The following is a 21,159-nucleotide window of genomic DNA, read 5'->3' on the forward strand; positions in this document are numbered from 1 at the left end:
ACAAGAAGAGGTAATGCAACGGTTATCTATCATTACCATTTTTGTCAAATGAAAAAGATTCTTCGGAAGCCAGTAGCTAATTTGCCCAGAATGTGTTAAATTAAAAGGAAAATTGCAATAAATAGCATTCTCTTCATGTTCGCTCGTTTAAGAATGTATGAAAAAGTCACTTTCGGATTAGAGATGAAACGAGCAAACTCTCCTTCACCATTCGCCTCGTAAAAAGTCAGTCATGTTGTGTAGAGGCTTTTCAAATTAGCATTTGAAAGTTGTATATTTATGATCCTCTGTATTAAGGGATCAAATGAAGCTTACAATCTAAGGAGTAAACTAGCGGCGATACCAAACCGTCCCTCTCGCTTCAAAAACCCGAAACGTCCGACGACGACGACGAAGACGAACAACAACAAAATCGAAACCGCGTTTATTGTTTGATTCCAATTCGACTGAATAGAAACATTACATTTATTCACAACATCTCAAATCGTTTGTCTCACACAATCGACCTGGGGGCTGGTCGCGCTCCATCACTTCACAACACACGCCCACCGGAGAGGGGACGGGCTGCAGAACATCCGGAGACGGAAAGATAGAGAGAGATAAACAGAACTGAACTCATGGGGGGATGCGCGAATAGGAATCTTCCCATTGCGGCACACCACACACTCGCACACTACTACCACCTCTAACAGTTAAACGACACCGATCGCGCCAAAAACACACTCACACCGCGTCCAAACATAATGTTTATCTTCAGCGAATAGTAGAAGCAAAAAATAAACGAATGTTTTTTTTTTCTTTTGCACGCCTCATCCTTCGCACAGGCGAAGAACAGGGCAGAACAAGGATGATACACCACCACGAAGAGAAGAAGAACGGTCGACGGCGACGGGGCAGCCCGCTTAGGCTTCGACGTCGGCCTGGATCTTGGCCAGGAAGTCGGCCTTGTGCTTCGCGATCTTCTCCTTGCGGGCGGCGAGCGGCAACTTGGCCATCGTCCACCGCTTCTTGGTGACCTTCTTCTCGGGTTTCTTCGTGAAGGAGGGATCCTTGCGGATGGAGGCGTGGGCGTTCTTGTAGATGTTTTCGATCTGGAGGGAGCGTAAAAAGGAAAAAAAAAGTTAGCATGAGGGACATTGTTTAATCGAGCACATTGTCTTATCAGCGAAGAGAAGTGACGACTGTACAACAAAATTTAGGAAGTTTACTGGGTGGATATAGTCCCGCATACTCCGAACTATTTGTCGCAAGCTTGCTGTGGTCCATTTTCGGACACTGACGTGACGCGGGGGTTAAAGATCGCCGCCAGTAATTTGGAATGGACGTGGTGTGACATACTAAAACAAAACAAAACAAACAAACGACGATACTCACATCATCAGCCTTGATGCCCAGCGAGATGTACTTGCTGAACTGGCGCTTGAACGCCTCCTCGTCCTCCTCCTCCAGCGTGCGCATGTAGTTGGCGACGTGCAGGCCGAAGATGTGGTCACGGTGCATTTCCGCGTTGAAGCTCTTGTTCTCGGCGCTGTAGCCCGGGAAACGCTTGACCGAGTGCGGAATGTTCAGTCCGCCATCGACGGCACCCTTCATGGCGCCGAACACACGGGCACCGGTGGTGGTGCGGGCCAGACCCACATCCAGGTAGCACCGGAAGGCGGCCGGTCCTTCATCGACCGGCTCGACCAGGTACTCCTCGCCGGTCACATCGGTACAGCCGGCGTACAGCGTGTCCAGGCGCAGCTTCTGCAGGATGCGGCGAGCAACGAGCAGACCGGTGCAGTAGGCGGCGGCATAGTTGGTCAGACCAACCTTCACGCCGTAACGTGGCAGCTCGTGCGAGTAGGCCGCGCACACGATGCGATCGCCCTCGATGCGGGCGTACGCGATCTGGCAGGTGATGTCGCGGTTGCTCAGGCGAACGATCAGCCGGAACTTCGGCGTGTTGTATTTGTTTTTGTCCTGGAAAATCAGGCGCTTGCGGGCATAGTAGTCGGTCTTGCCCTCGCGACGGCGACGGAACCTGACCTGATAACGCTTGAAGTACTGCTTGTTCTTCACTACCTTAACGAACCCCTGTGGTGTGCAAGAGAAAGGGAGAGAGCAAAAAGAAATGAAGAAAAACCGGATGAGTCCAATGCAGCTTAGTGAGGTTAGGTTTGCTTCACGGTGCAATCCTTGCCGTCGGACGTTTGTTTATGGTGACCCGAATTGCATCAGCAAGGGAAATGCGTTTGAGAGGAAGCTTCGATGAAATGCTTCCTTAACTATTTCAAGCACCATCACCACACTGCAGGCCACAAGGGGGCACGCGAAACGGTCCAGCCACCAGCCAGCCACACCACACGTCTCCACGATGGGATATGCTGAACGAGAGGGGGGAACATCCTGGACCGTAGGATTTTGAGGTGCTTGAAATTGTCTAGTTCGCCGAAATTTCCATCTCACATCACTTCGCCTCGATGCAATGGGGCTTGCTGAACGTGAATAGCGTTTTCACAACCCGAAAAGCTTACCATTTCGAATTAAATTGGGAAATTTTCGACACACGAAACGCTCAACACGTTTTCTACACGTCGGTGTCTACCAGAAAAAAGAACGAGAAAACAAGATGGCCTTTTGACACTGACAGCCGAGCGCGCCCAAGTAGCAATTTCCGATTGGCGAGCATTGCTGCACAGTGGGAGAAAACTGCTAATTATTGGTTAAAATGTGTTTTTGCAAATAAAAAGAAAAGAACAATTATGAACAAATGCCCAAATTGAAATAATTTGCGGGTAAGTTGATGTTTACAACCAATTATAGATATTTTAAAGTCTAGGAAAGCAGATTAGGTTTAATATTAGCAACATGGCAAAAACCAAAACATTTTAAAATAAATGTGATAAAACTGCTGAATTATGCACATGTTCCAGAGGAATGACAAATGATTTTCAGCCGACATAAAGTTAATAAAAAAATTAATATTGAGATTTTGTTGCATCATTATTGGCATAATTTTCAAAATTTAACCGTTCTCCTCCAGCAGAGACCACATTCCTGTGAAAAGCCAATTGAAATCCGACGTCAAAAACATCCGGCACACGGATAATCCGACCGCCATCAAAAACACATCCACGAATAAACGATGTTCCACGTTTGCTGCGAATTATACACACACGGACACGCACACATACGTACACACACCTGACGAAAACAAAAGTGAATAAAATTCCACCGTCACAGTGGAACATCCTACCGTCGTTGTTACAGTGTGAATCGGAGAAAATATGTGCAAATTCTAACCCAGTCCGCCCACTCCAGTCACTTCCAGGTGGAAGGGGAAGTTTTGCTTGTGCTATGGGCAATGAACAGTCGCAGCTGAAAGGGGTGGAAATCAGCAAGAAGGCGATCCAGGTGACCGACTACTGGTCGCTGTACAATGGCGAGCTGCCGAACGCGAACGGGGCCGCCCCGAGCAGCATATCCATCTTCCAGGGCGAAACGCTCGTCAGCGGCCAGTTCTGGACCAATCAGAATCCGCTCGAGCGGGCGATCAGGAATCTGAAAATCTACCGCCACCCGTACATCCTCAAGTACTTCGCGTCCTGGAGCAAGGGTTCGCTCAAGATGCTCGCCACGGAACGGTGCCGCCCGCTGGCGACCTGCCTAAACATTACCAGCGACGTGCAGATCTGTCTCGGGCTGCGGAACGTGCTCTGTGCGCTGATCTTCCTGCTCGAGCAGGCGGCCGTGCGGCATCTGAGCATCAGCATCTCGTCCATCTACGTCACCGACGATGGTGCGTGGCGTTTGGCCGGGTTCGAGCATCTGTGGCGGACGGTCGACTTTAACCAGACGCTGCTGGAGAAATCTCAACCGTACCGGTACACCAAAGCGATCGACAGCAACGAGCTGACCGGCAAGGGGCAGGCGCTGGAGCAGTACGCGTTCGGCGTGATGTGCGAGGAGATACTGCACAACAAAACCGACGCCAACATACCGGCGGTGGAAGATTTCAAAGCCTACTGTGCGACGCACCTGAAGCATGGCAATCCGGCGATGCGCCCGAACCTGTCCGCCGTGCTGCTGCATCCGATCTTCAATCACGACTTCATACTGATCCATTCCTTCCTGACCGAGCTGCCGCTGAAGGGCACCCAGGCGAAGCAGGAATTCTTCATCAGCCTGGCCGACCGGTTGCGCTCCTTCGATCCGGAAACGGTGGCGGAACAGATGTGTTCGCTGCTGCTGTCGCGCATCGTGCTGCTCGATACGACCGCGCAGCTGTGCGTTACGCCGTACGTGCTGCGCCCGAAGAGTGACGATCTTTCGCCGGGTCTGTTTACGCCCAAGATATTCTCCGCGTACATTTTGCCAAAGGTGAAGCAGGTGTTTTGCGTGCAGGACGCCCAGATACGGCTCATGCTGCTGGAGTACTTCCCCGCGTACGTGGAGTTTTTCACCAAGGAGGATTTGCAGGACCACATACTACCTCAGGTACGATTCTTTGGCACCCTTCATGCCCTTAATAAAATAACATTCTTCCCCATTTTCAGCTTCTGCTTGGGATAAAGGACACAAACGATGTGCTGGTCGCAAAAACGTTGCTCTGTCTGGCCGATCTGGTGCCCATCCTGGGGTCGGCCGTCGTGATCGGAGGCAATCGTAGCAAAATATTCGCCGACGGACGACCGCAGGGCATTCCGGATGCGGCCGGCCCGTGGAGTGGCGTCCGTTCGATCACGCCCGTCATTGGATCGGGCGAGTTCCTGTCCGGTAGCCCTGTACCAGACGCCGGTGGCGATAATAGTGCATCGTTCACGTCCGTCCTACTGCGGCCGGACAATTTCAACGCCATGCCCGAACGGTTATCGCCCGAGGGGGAGGACATCTATCGCACCAACAACTCGGACGTCGAGCTGGAGGTGGATGAGTGGAGCGACTGGGAGAACGATGGCAGTGAGGTGGTGCCGGTGAACCATCTGCGACTAATAGACACGGGTGCCCCGGAACCGGTTCCAATGAATGGTGTCCCAGAGGAAACGATCCTGACGCCCGAACCGATCGCACCCTTCACGACGCTCAGTCGCGAAAGCTCAACCGAAAGCAAGGGTAGCAAACAGCCCGGTAAAGGTCCGGCGGAAAGTATAGAACGGTTAGACATAAAAACGCAACCCACCGCAACCCGGAAGCCGGATGCAGGTGCCGGTGAGGAGTTCGATTTCTTCAAAGACATGGAACCGGTCATACAGAAAGCGAACGTGCTGCTGATCGACGATGAGACGGGTCCCACGAAGCAGCAGGACGATGGCGGTCAGGAGGCCAACAAAATCGAACAATCGGGCGGACTGGCGGCGGCGGCGGCAGCGGCGACGAAGGAAGGGTCTGCCCACGAGCTTAACGAACGGGAAGAGGAAGAAATTCCGCTCGTCAGCAGCAGCCGGTTAGAGATTAAGGTGGACGACAGCATGGCAACCACCGAGGATGGTTGGGGCGACGACGACGACGAGGATGAGGGGAACGGTGGAGGGTGGTAAAATGCCGGAACAGTAAGGGACGACACCACCATTCCGTTTATACGCTTTTGTTTTCATTATGATTTAGCCGCGCTAAGCAATAAACAGATTTTTAAAACCGTTACCAATATAAGTGGAAAAATGGAAAATAGTCGGTGCGTGTCAACGGTCTATAAATATGTTGAAATAATTACTTTACACAAGCAACAGGGCTAAAAATAGGAGCAGCAGCAGCAGAAATGATCTGTTAAGAAGAATAACAGTACCCAATCCAGTTTACCTCGTAGCTGGCGGACGCCCACAATCGGATCGATCGCTTACTCACGTAACTCCAATAACCGACATTGCGGCGTGTACCGCAGAAGATAACGATTTCGTGCTTAAAACTCGCATTTACACTAGTGGTGGGAACACGGAATCGAACCTATCCGATTCCGTGTTCCTAATCAATTCCGGAGAGCATTCCATTGCCGGAATCGATTCCAATTCTGGAGCCGATTCCGGAGTTAATCCAGGATCGGAATCGGTTCCGGAGTCATAATCGACCTGGGAATCGTAATTTACACCGGTGACGGAATTTGGATTGACTCCAGAAATGGAATTAGCTCCGGAACGAGAATCAGTTCTTGCATTGAAATAAGAAGTTTCAGCAGCGAAATCAGTCCGAGAATTTCCATGAGAATGAATCATTTACAAGTAAATTTTGATTCTCTGCGGCTATCAATACTAAGCATCATTGAACCCAAACGCCTATTCTTAAGGCTGCGGGATACATTGTCCGTTCTCTCTAGTTACGAGTCTAAATTACGATTTTCACTAGCGCATCTGGCGGCGGCTGACCGAAGCATTTTGCCAACAATTTGGAGCCGCTTCAGAAAGTATGTAAATTTTCAAAGGGTATAACTTAAACTGGACTGGAAAAGCATTGTATTTAATCGATAAATATGTTTTGCAAGTATTTCAGCCATTTTCGCATCAAAAAACGGTGAAAAAACTACTTAAATTTGAGATCCGGCACGAGCATTCCCTCGATGACCAAAAAAAGCTTCCACCAGCCGCCGGTAGATGCGCTAGTGAAAATTAAAATTACACGAGTACGGACAATCTACCCCGGCCTTTATAAAAATGCCGAAACCCACTCCGATTCTGATATCGGAACGAATTTCGGAAGCGATTCCGGAAACTGATTCCGGACCTACTATCCGGAATCGATTTCAGAAAACTTCGGAGCTAGCCGGAATCGGTTCCGACGATATCTTAATTTTTCCCATCACTAGTCGTCTGGAGTTGTAGTTGTCTGGGTCGGAGTCGTCCGGAGTCGTCCTGAGTTGTCCAGAGTCGTCCTGCATTGCCCGGACTCGTCCTGAGTTGTGCGGAGTCGCCCGGAATCGTTCGGAGTCGGAGTCGGCCGGAGTTGTCCGAAGTCGTCCGGAGTCTGTTGGAGTCATTCGGAGTCGACCGGAGTCAACAGGAGCCGTCCGGTGTAATGTGCTTGTGACCAGGCCTTTCATTTCGTTGCGTTTTTCACTGCTGCGAAACATTTCGTATACAGGCCATTATTTCAAAGGCCAGCTCCGGACGAATCTAACTCCGGCCGATTCCGAACGACTCCAGGATAATGCTAGGCGGACCTACCTTCCGGAGTCGATTCCGAAATTATCGGAATCGGATCGGATTCGACTCTCGATGTTTGCCAACTTTACCCATCACTATTCTACACCGCAATCTTGCCCTTGGCTCGTTGAAATGCATCTTCCGCTCTCGTCTCTCCACGCTTTTCCTCTCTCTCTCTCGCATTCTCTGAGCAAAGGGAGTACAACAACAATCTTGCAAAACAAATGACGCGCCTACTGGGTGCAATATTCAAACGAACGCCGTGTACGGCCATGGAAATGTGATAATGTGCTAGGTTTGCTAGGATTATCTCAGGGTAGACGGGCGTTCGATGACAAGCTTCTCAGCGAAGACTGATGCTTTTATTTGCTTACTAAAATCGATTCAAACACTCACACTACATATTACTACGAATTCAATTAACCTAGGCTTTTACATTTAAACTCGTAAAGAGAGACTGCTGAAGAAGGATGGGGGGAGGAGCATAACGAACATAACGTTGCCGTGTGAGGAACTGGACCTACTCGGGGCCTGGGGGGCTGCGGGGACGCACTCAACCATGATTAATTGACCCTAAAGTAGTCACTTCCTCGGCGCACGACCCGGTTCGACCTTTCTCCTTCACGTTAATGGCGTTTTCGTACAGCCTCCGGTTAACTGGCTGTACCACAGCGGCTTTCTATCCCCACCTGCGGGCGGCTGCTGCTCAGAACCGGGTCTCTAAACGAGTCGCGCAAGATCGAGCGACGGCAACTGGGCGCACCGGATCTGCGGGTTATCGACCGCTGGGACGCGGAAAATGTCACGCTGCACCCGGTCGACCTGTGCCGTGTCGCACATAAACCGTGCCGCACTGTACTCCGCCAGCAGTGCATCGACCCGCTCCAACGGGACCGGCGATGAGTCGACCTCGATCGCCAGCGATCGGTCCAGCTGCTCCCGGATCAGGCAGGACAGCGTTGGGCCAACGATCCCACCATTCACCGGGCGCTCCGCGATCACTCCGACGATCAGATCGACATCGTGCACGGTTGCGTACGAGGCGCGCACAATTTCCAAATCGTCCGCCTTCAGCACCGGCTCGAGGTCGGCCCAACCACTCACCGGGCGGCCAGTGCACAGCGCGTAGTAGTCGGTGTAGCGGGCCAGCCCATGATCCCGTCCGCGCTGGATGTCGAGCGCGAGCACATCGAGCCCCACGTTGCGCACACCGAACAGCAGATGCGCCAGGTCGTCCACGTACGCGGTGTCGAGGGACATTGCGTTCTGCCCCAGCACGGAACCGACCAGATGGGCAAAGTATTCCCGCTTGCGCAGATCCTTGGGCCGGTAGAACAGACGCTCGAGATCGTACGATCCGATCGCGTTCGCGATCTCGCCCGGCATCATCGTGTTGTAGAAGCGGATGGCGGCCGTTGCGAACTCGTTGCTCACCCGATCGTTCCGTTCGCCGACGGGTGGTGGCGGAGTGGGATCCCCAGCCGCCTCACCTACCACCGCCCGCAACCACTCGCGCACAATGCGCTGGTAGAGGCGCGTGTTAACGGTCCGTGCCACCGCGAACAGCCGCTCGTCCGTCCAGTCCGGGCGCAGCTGGGCCAAATGCTTCGCCAGCCGGTTGTGCGACCGCAGGAACAGCGTGTGCAGCAGCGTAATGTACGGGTTCACGTTGACGCGCGTATCGCCCGACCCGTAGCAAACGGTTTCGAGGTTCGCATCGGCCACGCACAGCCGCCCGTCGGCCGCCGGCTGCAGATACTCGGCCGAATCGAACAGCTGCGCCTGCAGCCGACCGCCCTTGCCCGTGCGCAGCAGGCGCGTATCGTTCGCCCCACTGCCGTACAGTTGCGACAGATCCAACCGGTTGGTGGCCGCGTTCAGCTGGTTCGCCGGCCCGAGATGGCAACCGCCGGTGCTGCCGAGCGAAAGGGCACTGCGCACGTAGTTGAGACACGTCGCCCGGTACGTGCGGTAGTATGGGTCGTCCTCGCGCACCTCCATCGGCTGGCAGGACGGATGCCGGTACCGGGGCAACAGCGGACCGTGCTCGCCCGTGCAGCACTCAATGCCCGTGCCGTCGTGCATCGTCTGGACGGTGGTTTTCGCAAGATCGTGCTCAACGAACTGGCTCCACTGGACGAGCGCCACCGAGTGGCGTGCGTCGGGGGCCGGTTGCCGCCCGTTGTGGGCCGCATGGAAGCGGCTCGAGATGTCCCGTGCCGCCGGCAGCTCTCCACCGGTGGTGCTGCGCCGGAACTTGTACACACCGTCGTCGTACAGGGCGGGGAGTAGTCGCCGGTACTCGTCGCTGTACTCTTTCGCCTCGATCAAGCTGCGACACTGATCGGCGATCGTGGACGGGGGGATTTCGGTGCCGGCAAGGAAGAGGCCACACTCGTACGAAGGGATGCTGCTCGGCAGGCAGTAACGGTTGACGAAGAAGCCGGACGCACGCAGCACTTTGCGGGCGAGCAGATCCTGCCGCTGGGTACTGGGCGTCGGGTAGCCGTCGATGATCTGCGCGTACGTGGTGCCACCCTTGACGACCTTGGTGCGCGTGCCGGCCGCTAGCGAGCATTCGAGGCGTTTGGATCGTTCGTAGATTGCCTCGCCGTAGTCCAGCGCTGTCTCCAGATTGGTTTTGCTCGCGTACCCAGCCAGCCGATCGAGCGTCGCGAGCCTTTCCGCGACCAGTGGTGCAACTGTGCACGCTACCAGCAGCAGCAACACCTTACACATTTTGTTTCAGTTTCTGTTCTGTGTGGAAATTTTCTTCATAAAAGCACACTTGTTCAGCACACAATCACACACTGACGAACCTGATGAATTGCGCACAACAACAACAAATTCACAACTCCGATACGCAAAGCGGTTGCGGCAAGAGAGTGCGCGCGCGCGCGTCCACTCGTTCGGATCGCTAGCGGAGAATTGACTCTTCTCGCTGCGCATGGATGTTTTTGTTTACTCCAAACATTATCACCAAGTTCCTTCATAGGGAACCTCCCCTCCTTTCTCACCCCTCCAGGGCCGCTCGGGGCCACAAAACGAGTTCCACAACCGCTGACTCAATCCCTCTGTCTCGTTCTCTTTCGCGTGCCGCGTGTTCCCCTTTGGTGGTGACCCATGCGGTCGCTATTACCTTATCGCGGGACGGGAGAGTGTCTGTTTGTCTCTGTGTCTGTGTGTCTGTGTGTGCAGTGTGATCGTTTATGTGGCCTTTTCCCGTCCTGCGATGCGTTCAAACCCCGATCAAGTCAACAAACACAAGAAAGATCGCCAACGACGACGCAACACAACGACGTGTTCTATAGCCGCGCCGTTTGCGTGCGGGTGTGACGACGGACACACGCTCGCGGAATAGTCAACACACAACCGGGGCTCGCGTCAATCCCAAACCGCGGAACAAAAGCGAGGGAGGAGGAAAGCTGGGTCGGTCTCTCCCAGCCAGCAAACGTGTGTGTACGTGATGGGACTGTTTGAAATGGTTTGAAAAATGTGCGGATAAGCGATCGGAAATCAAGCACAAAGGCATTGGCTTTAGTTAAGGTTTATTTCGGTTTGTTTGAATAAGAAGATAATGTGCTCCTTCTGGCGAGATTTTGAGTCAATCTTGTACCTTCAAACCTTCTTCGACTCATTGTAGGAAGAGGAAACATTCCAACCGGCCGATGCCGAGAGAGGATCATTAGAGACGCATTTAAATCGTTGCTCTTCTACCCCTATTCCGATCGCGCACTGTTCGCGCATGCAAGCGCATGTTGGCGGCGCAACGTGTCTTCTTTTCCGCGTTTCGCGATCGATCGCCACTTTGGAAAAACACGCCAGCTTGTTAGAACGTCGGGGGGGGGGGCAAAATGACTCATCAAAGGGAAATTAAGTGCTATTAAGGGCGACCTTTAGCTGGCCCAGCACGCAGGGGCACAGGCAAAAACAGCGATTGGAACGCAGCGAGAGGCTGTATTCTGTGCCACTTTTGTTTGTTGAATGAATGGAATAGAAAAATCTTCCTCACTCGTAAACAGGATATTGGAAATATCTATAAAAAAGGCGCATTTTGCAATAAAGATTGTGGATCTGCCGCAAACTGGTCCCAACCAGGCGCAGGCGGCAGTTTTGCGTCAGTTGATTGAAATCTATTTAGCAAAAACCGGTACCCGGTACGCGTGTTGCGGTTTTCGAAGCATCGAAGAACGTGTGAATCGATTACCAATTGAGTTGATAAGTAAAAGAGGAAGAAGACGCATTTTTACTGCGAGTTGTCAGTTGCAGTTTTTACAGTTTGTTTGTAAGAGTAGGATCTAGCCCGCTAACGGTGCATTCCCGACCTTAAAACGAAGGCTTACACGGTGTGTTTAGATTTTGCTGCAAATAAACGAAAGCTTTGGGTTAGCTTTAGAAACAAACATTTTGAAGGGAAATCCCATTACTAAGAAAGCGGAACTGAGATAGTAAGAGCTTCAACGGAATTTTAAATTTTTATACAAAAAAAACGAGATTAAGTTCTTTCAAAATATTGATCAATCGTCAGGTGTACCTCTCGATCGCACACGATCAACGTGATCACTCTTTCTCTCTTTGTTTTCATAGGTTTTCAATAGCTCACGATAGAATAATTTATTCATATTGGGGGAGTTGTTGCTTGTTGCTTCACTTTCCGTCCTGTGCATGGACGATTTTGGGTTTATATGCTGTAAAACGCTCGCTCCTTATGCATTATGTATTGTGTTTTTTTGATTAATACACACACACACGCTCTTTGTATTTGGGGGGGGGGGGGGGGGAGGTGGTCGCCTGCTACATATCCGCGAGGGGCAGCAAAAGTCACTAAATATGCACTTAATGTAGTACACCTCTCTCAATACCCAAGCACAGTGGAGGCGATCGTTGATTTCGTGCCGAAATGCTTCGTTAATGCTAAATGATTTCGTTGCAAAGGTGTGTGTGTGTGTGTGTATGTGTGTCTCTCTCTCTTTGTGTGTATGTATTTATGTATCACTTTGCCAGAAGAAGCCAAAAACAGAAAGTTAAATTCAAACATCACACATAATTTGGCAAACTTATAAGAGCACTCTTCTCTATATCCCTCACACTCATTATCGCATTGATAGTAATAGTAGCAGTAATAGTAGTAGTAATAGTAGTAGTAGTGGATTGCAACCGTTTGTTTAACCGAGCTCAACCACCCGTGCGGCGTGTGGGTTGGGTAATATTATAATATTCTGACTATATTTACACAATCTCTACGGTTTTTGTTTTGCACGGTTTTGCTTGCAGGAGATGCGGATATGCGAAAGAAGTAATAATAAAGCTTAATTCAATATATGTATATATAGATCTCTTTCCCTTTCCCTGGCATTGCTAAACGCCAGTGGGGAGGGGGCCACAAATTGGACTCTAAAACGATCGGATGAATGTCTTCTATAACTCGGCCTGCGACCTGTTCGATATTAATATGGTTTTAACTGCATTTGTGTTTGCTGTCCTTGTTTGAAGTGGATGGATGTTAGTGACGCTCTGCGTGAATTACAATTATCTGTAGCGTATTTTGCAACCGGAATTTGCGAGGCTAATGTGTGTGGATTGGAGGGGTTACCAGGGTTTTCCAGGGGTTCTCAGAGGTGCGGAACACTTCCTTGACTCTTTCTTATCGGAAGTAGTGAACTTCAAATGATGGAAATTGAGCTCTATAGGCTCCTTGGAAATTCCTATTGGATTTGTCCAACAAGGATGCTATAGAGTCCAATTCACATTACATTAAGCTGATTTCGCGCAAGAAAGACTCAATAAAGCGTCCCACAGCTACGAGAACTCCTGGCAAAACCCTGTATGCATGTGGAAGTTGAAGTTTACCTTTCTCAATACTAATTGGTTCCTGTGTTCGCGGTTTTGTTCGTTTGCTGCCTGTTGGCTCATTTTGCATCCCTTCTGCACGTGTCCTTCTTATTGTCCTTCTGGCTTGTTTGTTGTTGATGATAAGCGTTTCGTATTATATTCTACACCCTCTTTTGGGTTCCTCTCTGTTTTGTTCGTTTCGTAAAGCTAACGCAAGAAGGAAAACGATACGATAGCTTGGTCTGGAAAAAGGGGAAAAGCAGAAAAAAAGCAGAAGCAGCTGCTAGTCCACAACCCATGCCACCGCTGGACAGAGTTAAGAGAAGACGGATGGCTGAGTTTGTAGTGTAGTTTTTGTTTAACACTATCATTCTATGGATCTTAGTTTGCAGACTAATTGACTTCACTACAACACACAGTCGTCTTGTGGCTTTTGTACAGAAATGTTGTTACTGCGGGAGTTTAATTCGAGAATAGAATAGTGTGTGTGTGTGTGACGTGTGATAGTATTTCTCCTACACTTACTGCTTGAAATTCGTCAATATTGTGTAGTTTGTGTGAGGAAGAAACCGTTCAAAACTATTGCCTCTGTCTCTATGATCGCGACGCTTTTTTTTGGATGTTTACTGTCTGTCGGTTCCACTTCGTAAACGATTCTAAAAAGCCAATAAGCCATCTACAAACTGTATATTCTATTTATGTGTGTATAAAACCATACCCTATTCTGCACGCCTGATGTGATGACGCCTTTGGTGGACGCGATGGCCCCACCACCGTCGTCGTCCCAACACTTGCTGGCTGTTGGTCGCCTGTAATGGATGATATCATTTTCTTGAGGCACGTTACGTTTAACTGTTTCATCCCAAAGCACACACACACAAACTCATCGTACTTATGTCCGTATGTGTGTCCTTTCAAACGCAGTACGATTCCTGTTTTTACACACTGCAAAACGATCCGTTTTCTTTACATTTCACTCCACTCCAGTGTATGCTGATGCAGGTTGTCTAGGCCTTTCTTGTTGTTATTTTAGGTTGAAAATAACACTACAATGAATCAGTGCAAAACCATCGTTCCAGAATGATTGTAAATTGTTGCTTTGTTACAGCACTAAAACCGAAACATTCCTTTACTGAGGGACAGTGGCTTGCTTTTTTATAAGAACGTTTAGATGATATGATTATCAAACAATATTGTTTCATTATCCGATGCACTACTCCCTAAACTGCACCCTAAACGGCTCCTTTTTTCTTGGCCTTTTTATGCAATTTTCTTACTGTGTAAAAAGGGCGTTTCTGTGTGTATGTGTTTGTAGTGAGTACTATGAGGTTTACAAGTTTACAGACTATCGTTAAGAACTCATTACGGAAATGCTGCAATGGTTGAAAGAAGTGGAATGATTATTAGTTGTTTAACGTACAGGGTTTGTTATTATAATAAAAAAAAACGTAAAATTGCGCAGCTACAATCCAGCAGGGTCGCGGCGGTAAACAGAATTACAAGAAAATGGTAATGCAAAAAAGAAAAAAAAAACATTTTGAGATCTTTACCACTACACAAAGAGATGAGCGTTAAATGCTACGAAAAGAAAATGTGTGAAGCATTCATTAAAATGTGAGAAAATTAAATTTGATTGTGCGTCATTTTTGTAACAGAAGAAAAGAGGGATTTGATTTATCTACCGATCATAACATAATGCCGAATTTTCAATGATTCTCCTTCTTTTTTATTACAAGGAAAGGGGACAAGCAATAACCGAGTCATTCCAGTCAGGCATTTAACAACGAAATGAAGAAAAAAAAACCGCAAACGTGCCTATTTTAAATGATACCAAAAACTAGCCATTAACTAAAATATCAAACTCCATCGCTCAAACACACATATTACCACAATTTGTGACGATGACTGAAGATGAGTAACATTTTGTTTTGCTTTGCAATGTTTGTGTTCGTGCAGTTTCGTGCCCCCAGGTTTTTTTTTATCGTCATAATTTCATTACACCTTTTGCACAACTAAGATTATGCTAAGAAAGATAAATAAATATGCATTGCTAACATGCCGTCGTGTGTGTGTGATTGTGTACAATCGTAATTGGTAATAATAGTCTCATAATTCTACGTAATGTGTGTTTTTTCTATACAAATTAAGCTTGCTAAATAACAATTGTCCGGATTATGATGACTTGGTTTTATCCTACCGGTAAAATTACGCATACGTCGTGCCAATGATGGGAGAAAACTGATTCACTTCCCCTGGCAAACTACGCTAAGCTGTGTGATGGTGCAGATTTAACTAAAACCAAACGAACGAATGTTTTGGGTGTCAATATTTCAGCATGCCGACAAACAATTAAGCTGCTCACTGGCAAAACTAAACGGCTGCCCTAATGCGCGGTGCTGTTGTCAAAGCATGGTATATAAAGCATTCGACAAAATTGACACAAACCTTGCTTTCGATTGGCGTCGACTTTTGCTTAAAATTTACCCACACCAGCAGTACGGTGAGATATTTTGGATGAGGTCCGGGAGAGTACGACACAACACGAGATTGACTTTATATCCATGCACAAGATAAGCTGCTACCGCTAATACACCACCACCACCACACTGCCGATAAAACTCGCCAATGTAAGTCAAATATCGGTCACTCTCCGCGCTGGTTGTAAGGGGTTGTAACACATAGATCGCGTTACGCGTATACATCTCCGCTCCCTTCTACTGGGTAGTGATGGGAATGCCCACCAATGACTCCAGCTGACCGCCGCCACACTGTTCTTCAACAACGATACTGCGGGGTTGGGAAGGAGAAAGTGGATGGGGCCGTGGATTGTGTTGTTGTCGTTGTTGTGATTAAGATGTTGTGTTGTATATGGTGGTTTTTTTGCCCGGTTATTATTTATTCATCCAAGCGAATTGATGAATTGTTGTGTTGTGATGCATTTGTGGAATGAAAGAGAAGAGAGAAGAAAATCGTCTTCAATAAGCTAAAACATCAAAGGGCACAACTGTTGTTTTCTCTACAAACGAACCAAACAAGAGTCTAATCATAATTATGGTTTCAAATCTACTGTGTAAATTACCGCAGATTGAAATGAAATCAAGCCTATCGCGAGAAAACGAAACAGAAAAAAATATTGAACAACAAACAGATAAACATACATTAAAAAAAACGCATGTCAATTTCATCACAGAATACGCCCCCTGCCCGTTTTCCTCTCGGCGGCGGGTGTATTGCACTAGAGCACACACTATATAAAATACACCTATAACAAAACACCGCTCGCAAAAAAATAAATAACGGCAATCAAACAGTGCGATAATGTTCGCTATCACCACGCTGAACTGGTGCCGAAACAAACCGAAAAAAAACAAGCGTACAAAATAAACGAAATTCTATACACAAAGCTACCCAGCAACCAGCGTGCGCCTAATACACGTGGTTGGAGAAAATTCGGTACCCATTAGGATCGCGCGTATCGTCCACGATGTTGCTGGTCAGCCACGGATGGTCCAGTATGTCCTCGCTGGAGAACCGCAGCTCCGGATCGGACTGCAGCATGTTGATGATCAGATCGCGCACACTGTCGCCGATGTTGTTCCAGTACGGAGCGGGGAAGTCAAAGTACCCGTTCAGTATCGCATCGAACAGCTGCTCCTGCTGATTGTCGGGCGAAACGAATGGTGGGAAGCCGCACAGCAGAATGTAGAGGATAATGCCAGCGGCCCAAACATCAATCTGGAGGAAGCGAAACAAAAGACAAAAGATGTAAGTATATTAAAACGACCCATCGTCCAAGCAGCTTGTATGTAACAAACAAAACAAAACTATACCTTCACGCCGTAGCCGGATTCCATCAGAATCTCGGGCGCAACGTACGTCGGTGTGCCGCAGATCGAGAGCAACGGTTCGGTTACCTCGCAGGCGAGCCCAAAGTCTCCGAGCTTCAGCAGCACGACATTACCATCACTATCCAGCTCCACCTGGCAAAGCGGGAAAGTAAAATTCCAATTAGAAAACACAACACAATTTGTCATCCATCGACCAGCTCCACTTACCAGCAAATTTTCCGGCTTAATGTCCCGATGGACAATGCTGAGGGAATGCATGTACGCCATCGCGGAGGCTAAATGTTTCATCATGATCTTCGATTGGTTCTCCGAGAAGCGGGTCACACGCGTGATGGCGTCGAACAGATCGCCGCCGCGCACCAGCTCCAGCACGAGATACATGTTCTTCATCGTTTCGATATCGTGCACCAGCTGTATGATGTACGGATGGTTTAGCTTCTTCATCACACGGATTTCGGCCGCTAGATAATGGTCCTAAAACGAAGGCGAAGTAAAAAAACAAGGATTAATTAGGAGTGTTTCCTTTTACTAAGAATAAAATCAAATTTACCTTGCCGGCGCATTTTGATTTGTCGATAATTTTCAGTGCGTATTCTGTGTGGTTCTGCTTATCCTTCAATTTCAGTACTACGGCGAAATTTCCATCACCTAGTAGGAAGGGTAAGGTGGTTATAAAAGATGCAATTACAATTCACCCGTTCTACTAGAACAGCCAAACAAAACTCACCAACTATGGACCCGAGCGTATATTTGGCCTGCAGCTCCAGGGGCAACGAGTCCGGCAGAATGCCACCGTTCAGTGCCGACTCGTCCACGCAAACGAACGTATCGTTGTGGCTCTTGACCGGCATCTTGGGCTTTGGTCCCGTGCGCGTCGTACTGCTGCGTAGCGTTTTCCGGTGCGCGGCGATCGCTTTGCTTTCCTCGGCCTCCAGCTCGAAATCGTTGTTGCCGACCCGCTCGTTACCGTACGCGAAGAAGACGTCATCCTCCTCGAAGAACTGTGCTAACCGCTGCACCGGCACCCCGGCCACGGTAAACACCTTCCGCACGCAGCCGGTATCTAGCTTGACGCATTGCGTGATCGCGGTCAGCACGTGCTCGTACGTGGGGCTGTTCCGTTTGTTTAGCAGTAATCGCAGGATCTGGGGAGAGGAGCAAAGGCGAGCAAAAGAAAAGGTAAAGTAACATGGGTTCACCCTCACTACTAATCAGCTTACAAAGCAGCTTGTTTGCTGCTCGATAGTTACCTTTCGCGGTTTCACACCATTGCGGATGAGTGTCACGATCCGTGGATGCACCACGGAATCGATCTCTTTCAGCGGCGTTGACCCATTGGAGCCACCGTTCTTTACTGGCGATAGGGGGCGTATTAGTCTGCCGCAGAAAAAAAAACAGGCCGCAAATAGCATTAGATTACGCACTCAGTTCTATTTGAGCTTGGCTCCTAAATTCCTACCTAGACAGTCTGTTGGGATTCTTGGTGTTTGTGTTAGATACGTTATAGTCTATTCGCTTGAAGCCTTCATTGTTGCAGGAACACACGTAACATTTGCCATCCTCCAGATCGTCCACCTTTTCGATCTTTTTGCCCTCGAGCGTGTAGATGGCGCGTATTGCACCGGTCAGCGTCACGCTGTCCTCGAGCAGGCGCGTCAAATCTTCCGTCAAACTGTCGAACGATCTGTAATGGGAAAGAGCAAAAGCACGTTAATACATGATTGAGTAATGCAAAAGTACAACATTTGGCTGCCACCTTGGCTAACATTACCTGTAACGCTCCACCGACACCGGTATCGTGCTGCCGGGATAGAATTTGTCCCCATTACGAAAAAATCGTATTCTTTTCGCTTTCTTCGCCGGCGTTCGACTGCTCGAGATGCGCTTCTTGAGTGTGTTGGATTTGTTGTTCGCGCCGCCGCTGATGTCGAGATCGATCAGTTCCTTCTCGAGCTCCGAGTTGGAGCTGGTCCGACTGTTGCTTCGACTCAGTGTCGAAGTTGTATGGGTGCTCACTTCCATGCCACCTTCCGTCTATGTGTGCCTCCTACCAGTGTGTGTACCAGTGAAGGTGGCGCCCCGAGGTGGAAATCGCACCTTACGCAAGAATGTGTTCTAGCCGCTGGAAGAGCGGGCCGGGGAGCTGCTTCTTTGTGTTAGCAACACCAGGCAGGCTTCTGGAGAGGAGAGAAAAAAAGCAACAAAATTGTGGATGAATATTACGCTTACGACCCCGGCGTGTGCAATGGAATGTGCAAAGGGCAACACTTTCAACCTTCCAGGCTTTATTATACTATCCCATCAGTTTTTCTCTTCAATTCTAGTGGAAAACACTCACCAACACTACACTAAAATCATTAATTTTTTCTACTCACACTCCTCTGCCCTTACACTATCCCATCATAATCATTATCATCATGAACCGTTGATGTAAGAAGCGTGTAATAGAAAATCAATCCCACTACTGGTGGAGCAGCGCGCGCAGGGAAAAAGGTTCACTCGTCCTCCCACCCTTCCAGAGTAAATACAACCTTTGAAGCTGTTCAGTGTACCGTTTCGTATCGAAAATGGACCATTAAGGTACTCGTACTTTCGTTACCAAATAGGTTATTTGATTGCAAGCTGCTAGCTTTCTTCATAGGAGGAAAATAACAGGTGAGAATAGCTTTGAAGTTTCTTTTTGATTTCATGATTCTACTACGATCATGCTGCAACTCTAGCTCTATAACAGAGCTTTTAGTAGTGATATTGGTGATATAAGTCTTCAACTGTTTGAAGTACAATCGTAACAACACAACACTTGTAAGGTAATTAAAGCAATATTTAGCAATTATCTGTCCTGTGGTATATATTCTCCCTTAAGAAGTGACTTTACATGAAACCTTCTTCTACTTCTATTTGGCGTAACGTCCTACGCGGACAAGCCGGCCTATACATTCCTTCGAGACTTAATTTATTACCACGCAGCCGGAAAAGTCCATCCTTGCTACGGGGAGGACTGTCCATTCTAGGTTTGAACCCATGGCGGGCATGTTATTGAGTCGTACGAGTTGATGACTGTACCACGGGACCGCCCCATGAAACCTATCGGTGCCTAACATGTTAAATAAGCCGAACTCCATCCTTGAATTAGGAACAATAATTAAGGAATTAAAAAACGATTGCTTATTGAATTGAGTTGAATTTGTTGGCTAAAATATGTTTAGTTGAGATAATGAACTTATATGTCTATAGATTATAAAATGACTGGAGATCGAAGAAAGTAATTAAATTTAATCCATCATTAATACTTTATCAAGAAATAAATAAATATTCATGTGATCAATGCTATCAATTTCATAAATTTCTTCAGCAATCTGTGTCAATTTCCAAATCAAATTTGTCACATAAAATGCCCTCGAAACCTGTTATTAGCCAGCAAACAGAGTAACTGCCGAATTTTTTGTCGAAGTGATGATAAGAATTTAACCTATCATTCCAATTCGTTCAAATAAGAAATTTATATTTAAAAATGTAAAGTAAGGCTTGTACAGCATAGAAGGGATTGATCCATCGATCATAAAGCAACCATGACTTGACTGTTGACCGCTAAGCAGTAAATCTAAACAACGAAACATCACAATTGACGGCCGTCCAAAGGTAAATCCCTCCACCCAAAGAAGAATGTTGTAGCAACAGTTTCCCTTTGCTCGTAAAATGTTTCTTAACATTTGGAAAAAAAAACATTTTCCACCCACCAACTGCCGACCTTGAAACTTACACCCCACAGGCCTGGTCTGAAAAGCAAAAGTAAACATAAAGAACATTCAATGCAAACATTGTTCTTTCAGCTCGTAATGCTGCTACCATGAAAAGAGGGAGAAAAATTTTACGATTTTTTAGCTATTTGATTGCAAAAGATATTAAAATAAATGATCATTAAATTTCAGTACAACGAAACAATGATTTAAAACGCATTAGAAAATTTTTGTAATACAAATTTAATTTCATTAGTGTAATAACCCGCTCGATCACAAACAGATAAGACGAAAGTACAGCAATAACGGATTCCCCCTGATGTTTCGATGTGCTCGTTGATCAGGTCGTTGTACATATTCGCAACGGGAAACATCAGCACGGGAATATTCCTCCCCCTCTGTCATATATGGAATCCAGTAAGCACAAATGGTTGAACAACGATTGCAAACTTTGATTGCTGCATCGACGCATGGTGCAGTCGGTGATGGTAATGGTCAGTAGTGTGCAACTGGCAACGGGGACACGGGTGACAGTGTTGGAGTGTAATTTTATTTATTTAAAACATGTCCCTCCTCTGTCCAGGTTGATAGTTTATTTATTGGAGTAAAAAAAAAAGCAGCACTTGTTTG

At 47.9% G+C, this 21,159-nt stretch overlaps 4 protein-coding genes across 7 annotated transcripts in view; 1 reads left to right on the plus strand and 3 right to left on the minus strand.

Moving 5' to 3' along the window:
- Nucleotides 1-423: 423 nt before the first annotated feature.
- Nucleotides 424-2,689, minus strand: LOC1279989 (large ribosomal subunit protein uL18). The gene is made up of 3 exons (XM_319782.6): nt 2,517-2,689; nt 1,375-2,076; nt 424-1,091 (listed from the first exon to the last, which is right to left on the minus strand). Exons 1-3 carry the CDS (start codon nt 2,517-2,519, stop codon nt 903-905), a joined length of 894 nt encoding a protein of 297 aa, XP_319782.4. The 5' UTR covers nt 2,520-2,689; the 3' UTR covers nt 424-902.
- Nucleotides 2,690-3,090: 401 nt separating this feature from the next.
- LOC1279990 (protein-associating with the carboxyl-terminal domain of ezrin) lies at nt 3,091-5,647 on the plus strand. Its single transcript, XM_319783.5, has 2 exons — nt 3,091-4,479; nt 4,539-5,647. The coding sequence occupies exons 1-2, from the start codon at nt 3,340-3,342 to the stop codon at nt 5,517-5,519; spliced, it is 2,121 nt and encodes a 706-aa protein (XP_319783.4). The 5' UTR covers nt 3,091-3,339; the 3' UTR covers nt 5,520-5,647.
- Nucleotides 5,648-7,439: 1,792 nt separating this feature from the next.
- LOC1279991 (peroxidase) lies at nt 7,440-10,506 on the minus strand. The gene has a single exon (XM_319784.5). The coding sequence runs from the start codon at nt 9,849-9,851 to the stop codon at nt 7,833-7,835; it is 2,019 nt and encodes a 672-aa protein (XP_319784.4). The 5' UTR covers nt 9,852-10,506; the 3' UTR covers nt 7,440-7,832.
- Nucleotides 10,507-11,686: 1,180 nt separating this feature from the next.
- Nucleotides 11,687-21,159, minus strand: part of LOC1279992 (serine/threonine-protein kinase GL21140) — a 30,921-nt gene continuing 21,448 nt past the window's right edge. For 2 of the 4 annotated variants that reach the window (XM_061657507.1, XM_061657508.1), the window contains exons 2-10: nt 18,564-18,969; nt 18,252-18,476; nt 18,043-18,169; nt 17,520-17,937; nt 17,343-17,440; nt 17,000-17,266; nt 16,775-16,924; nt 16,402-16,679; nt 11,687-15,731 (exon numbers count right to left, since the gene is read on the minus strand). In XM_061657507.1, the coding sequence (XP_061513491.1) occupies nt 15,659-15,731; nt 16,402-16,679; nt 16,775-16,924; nt 17,000-17,266; nt 17,343-17,440; nt 17,520-17,937; nt 18,043-18,169; nt 18,252-18,476; nt 18,564-18,814 (1,887 nt within the window). In that variant the 5' untranslated portion in view covers nt 18,815-18,969 and the 3' untranslated portion in view covers nt 11,687-15,658. Of the gene's footprint in view, nt 16,680-16,774; nt 16,925-16,999; nt 17,267-17,342; nt 17,441-17,519; nt 17,938-18,042; nt 18,170-18,251; nt 18,477-18,563; nt 18,970-21,159 lie in introns of all 4 variants that reach the window. The other 2 variants (XM_061657510.1, XM_061657509.1) reach the window with 2 other exon arrangements.

The sequence above is a fragment of the Anopheles gambiae genome, chromosome 3 (assembly GCF_943734735.2).
Source record: "Anopheles gambiae chromosome 3, idAnoGambNW_F1_1, whole genome shotgun sequence".
NCBI classification, from domain to species: Eukaryota; Metazoa; Arthropoda; class Insecta; order Diptera; family Culicidae; genus Anopheles; species Anopheles gambiae.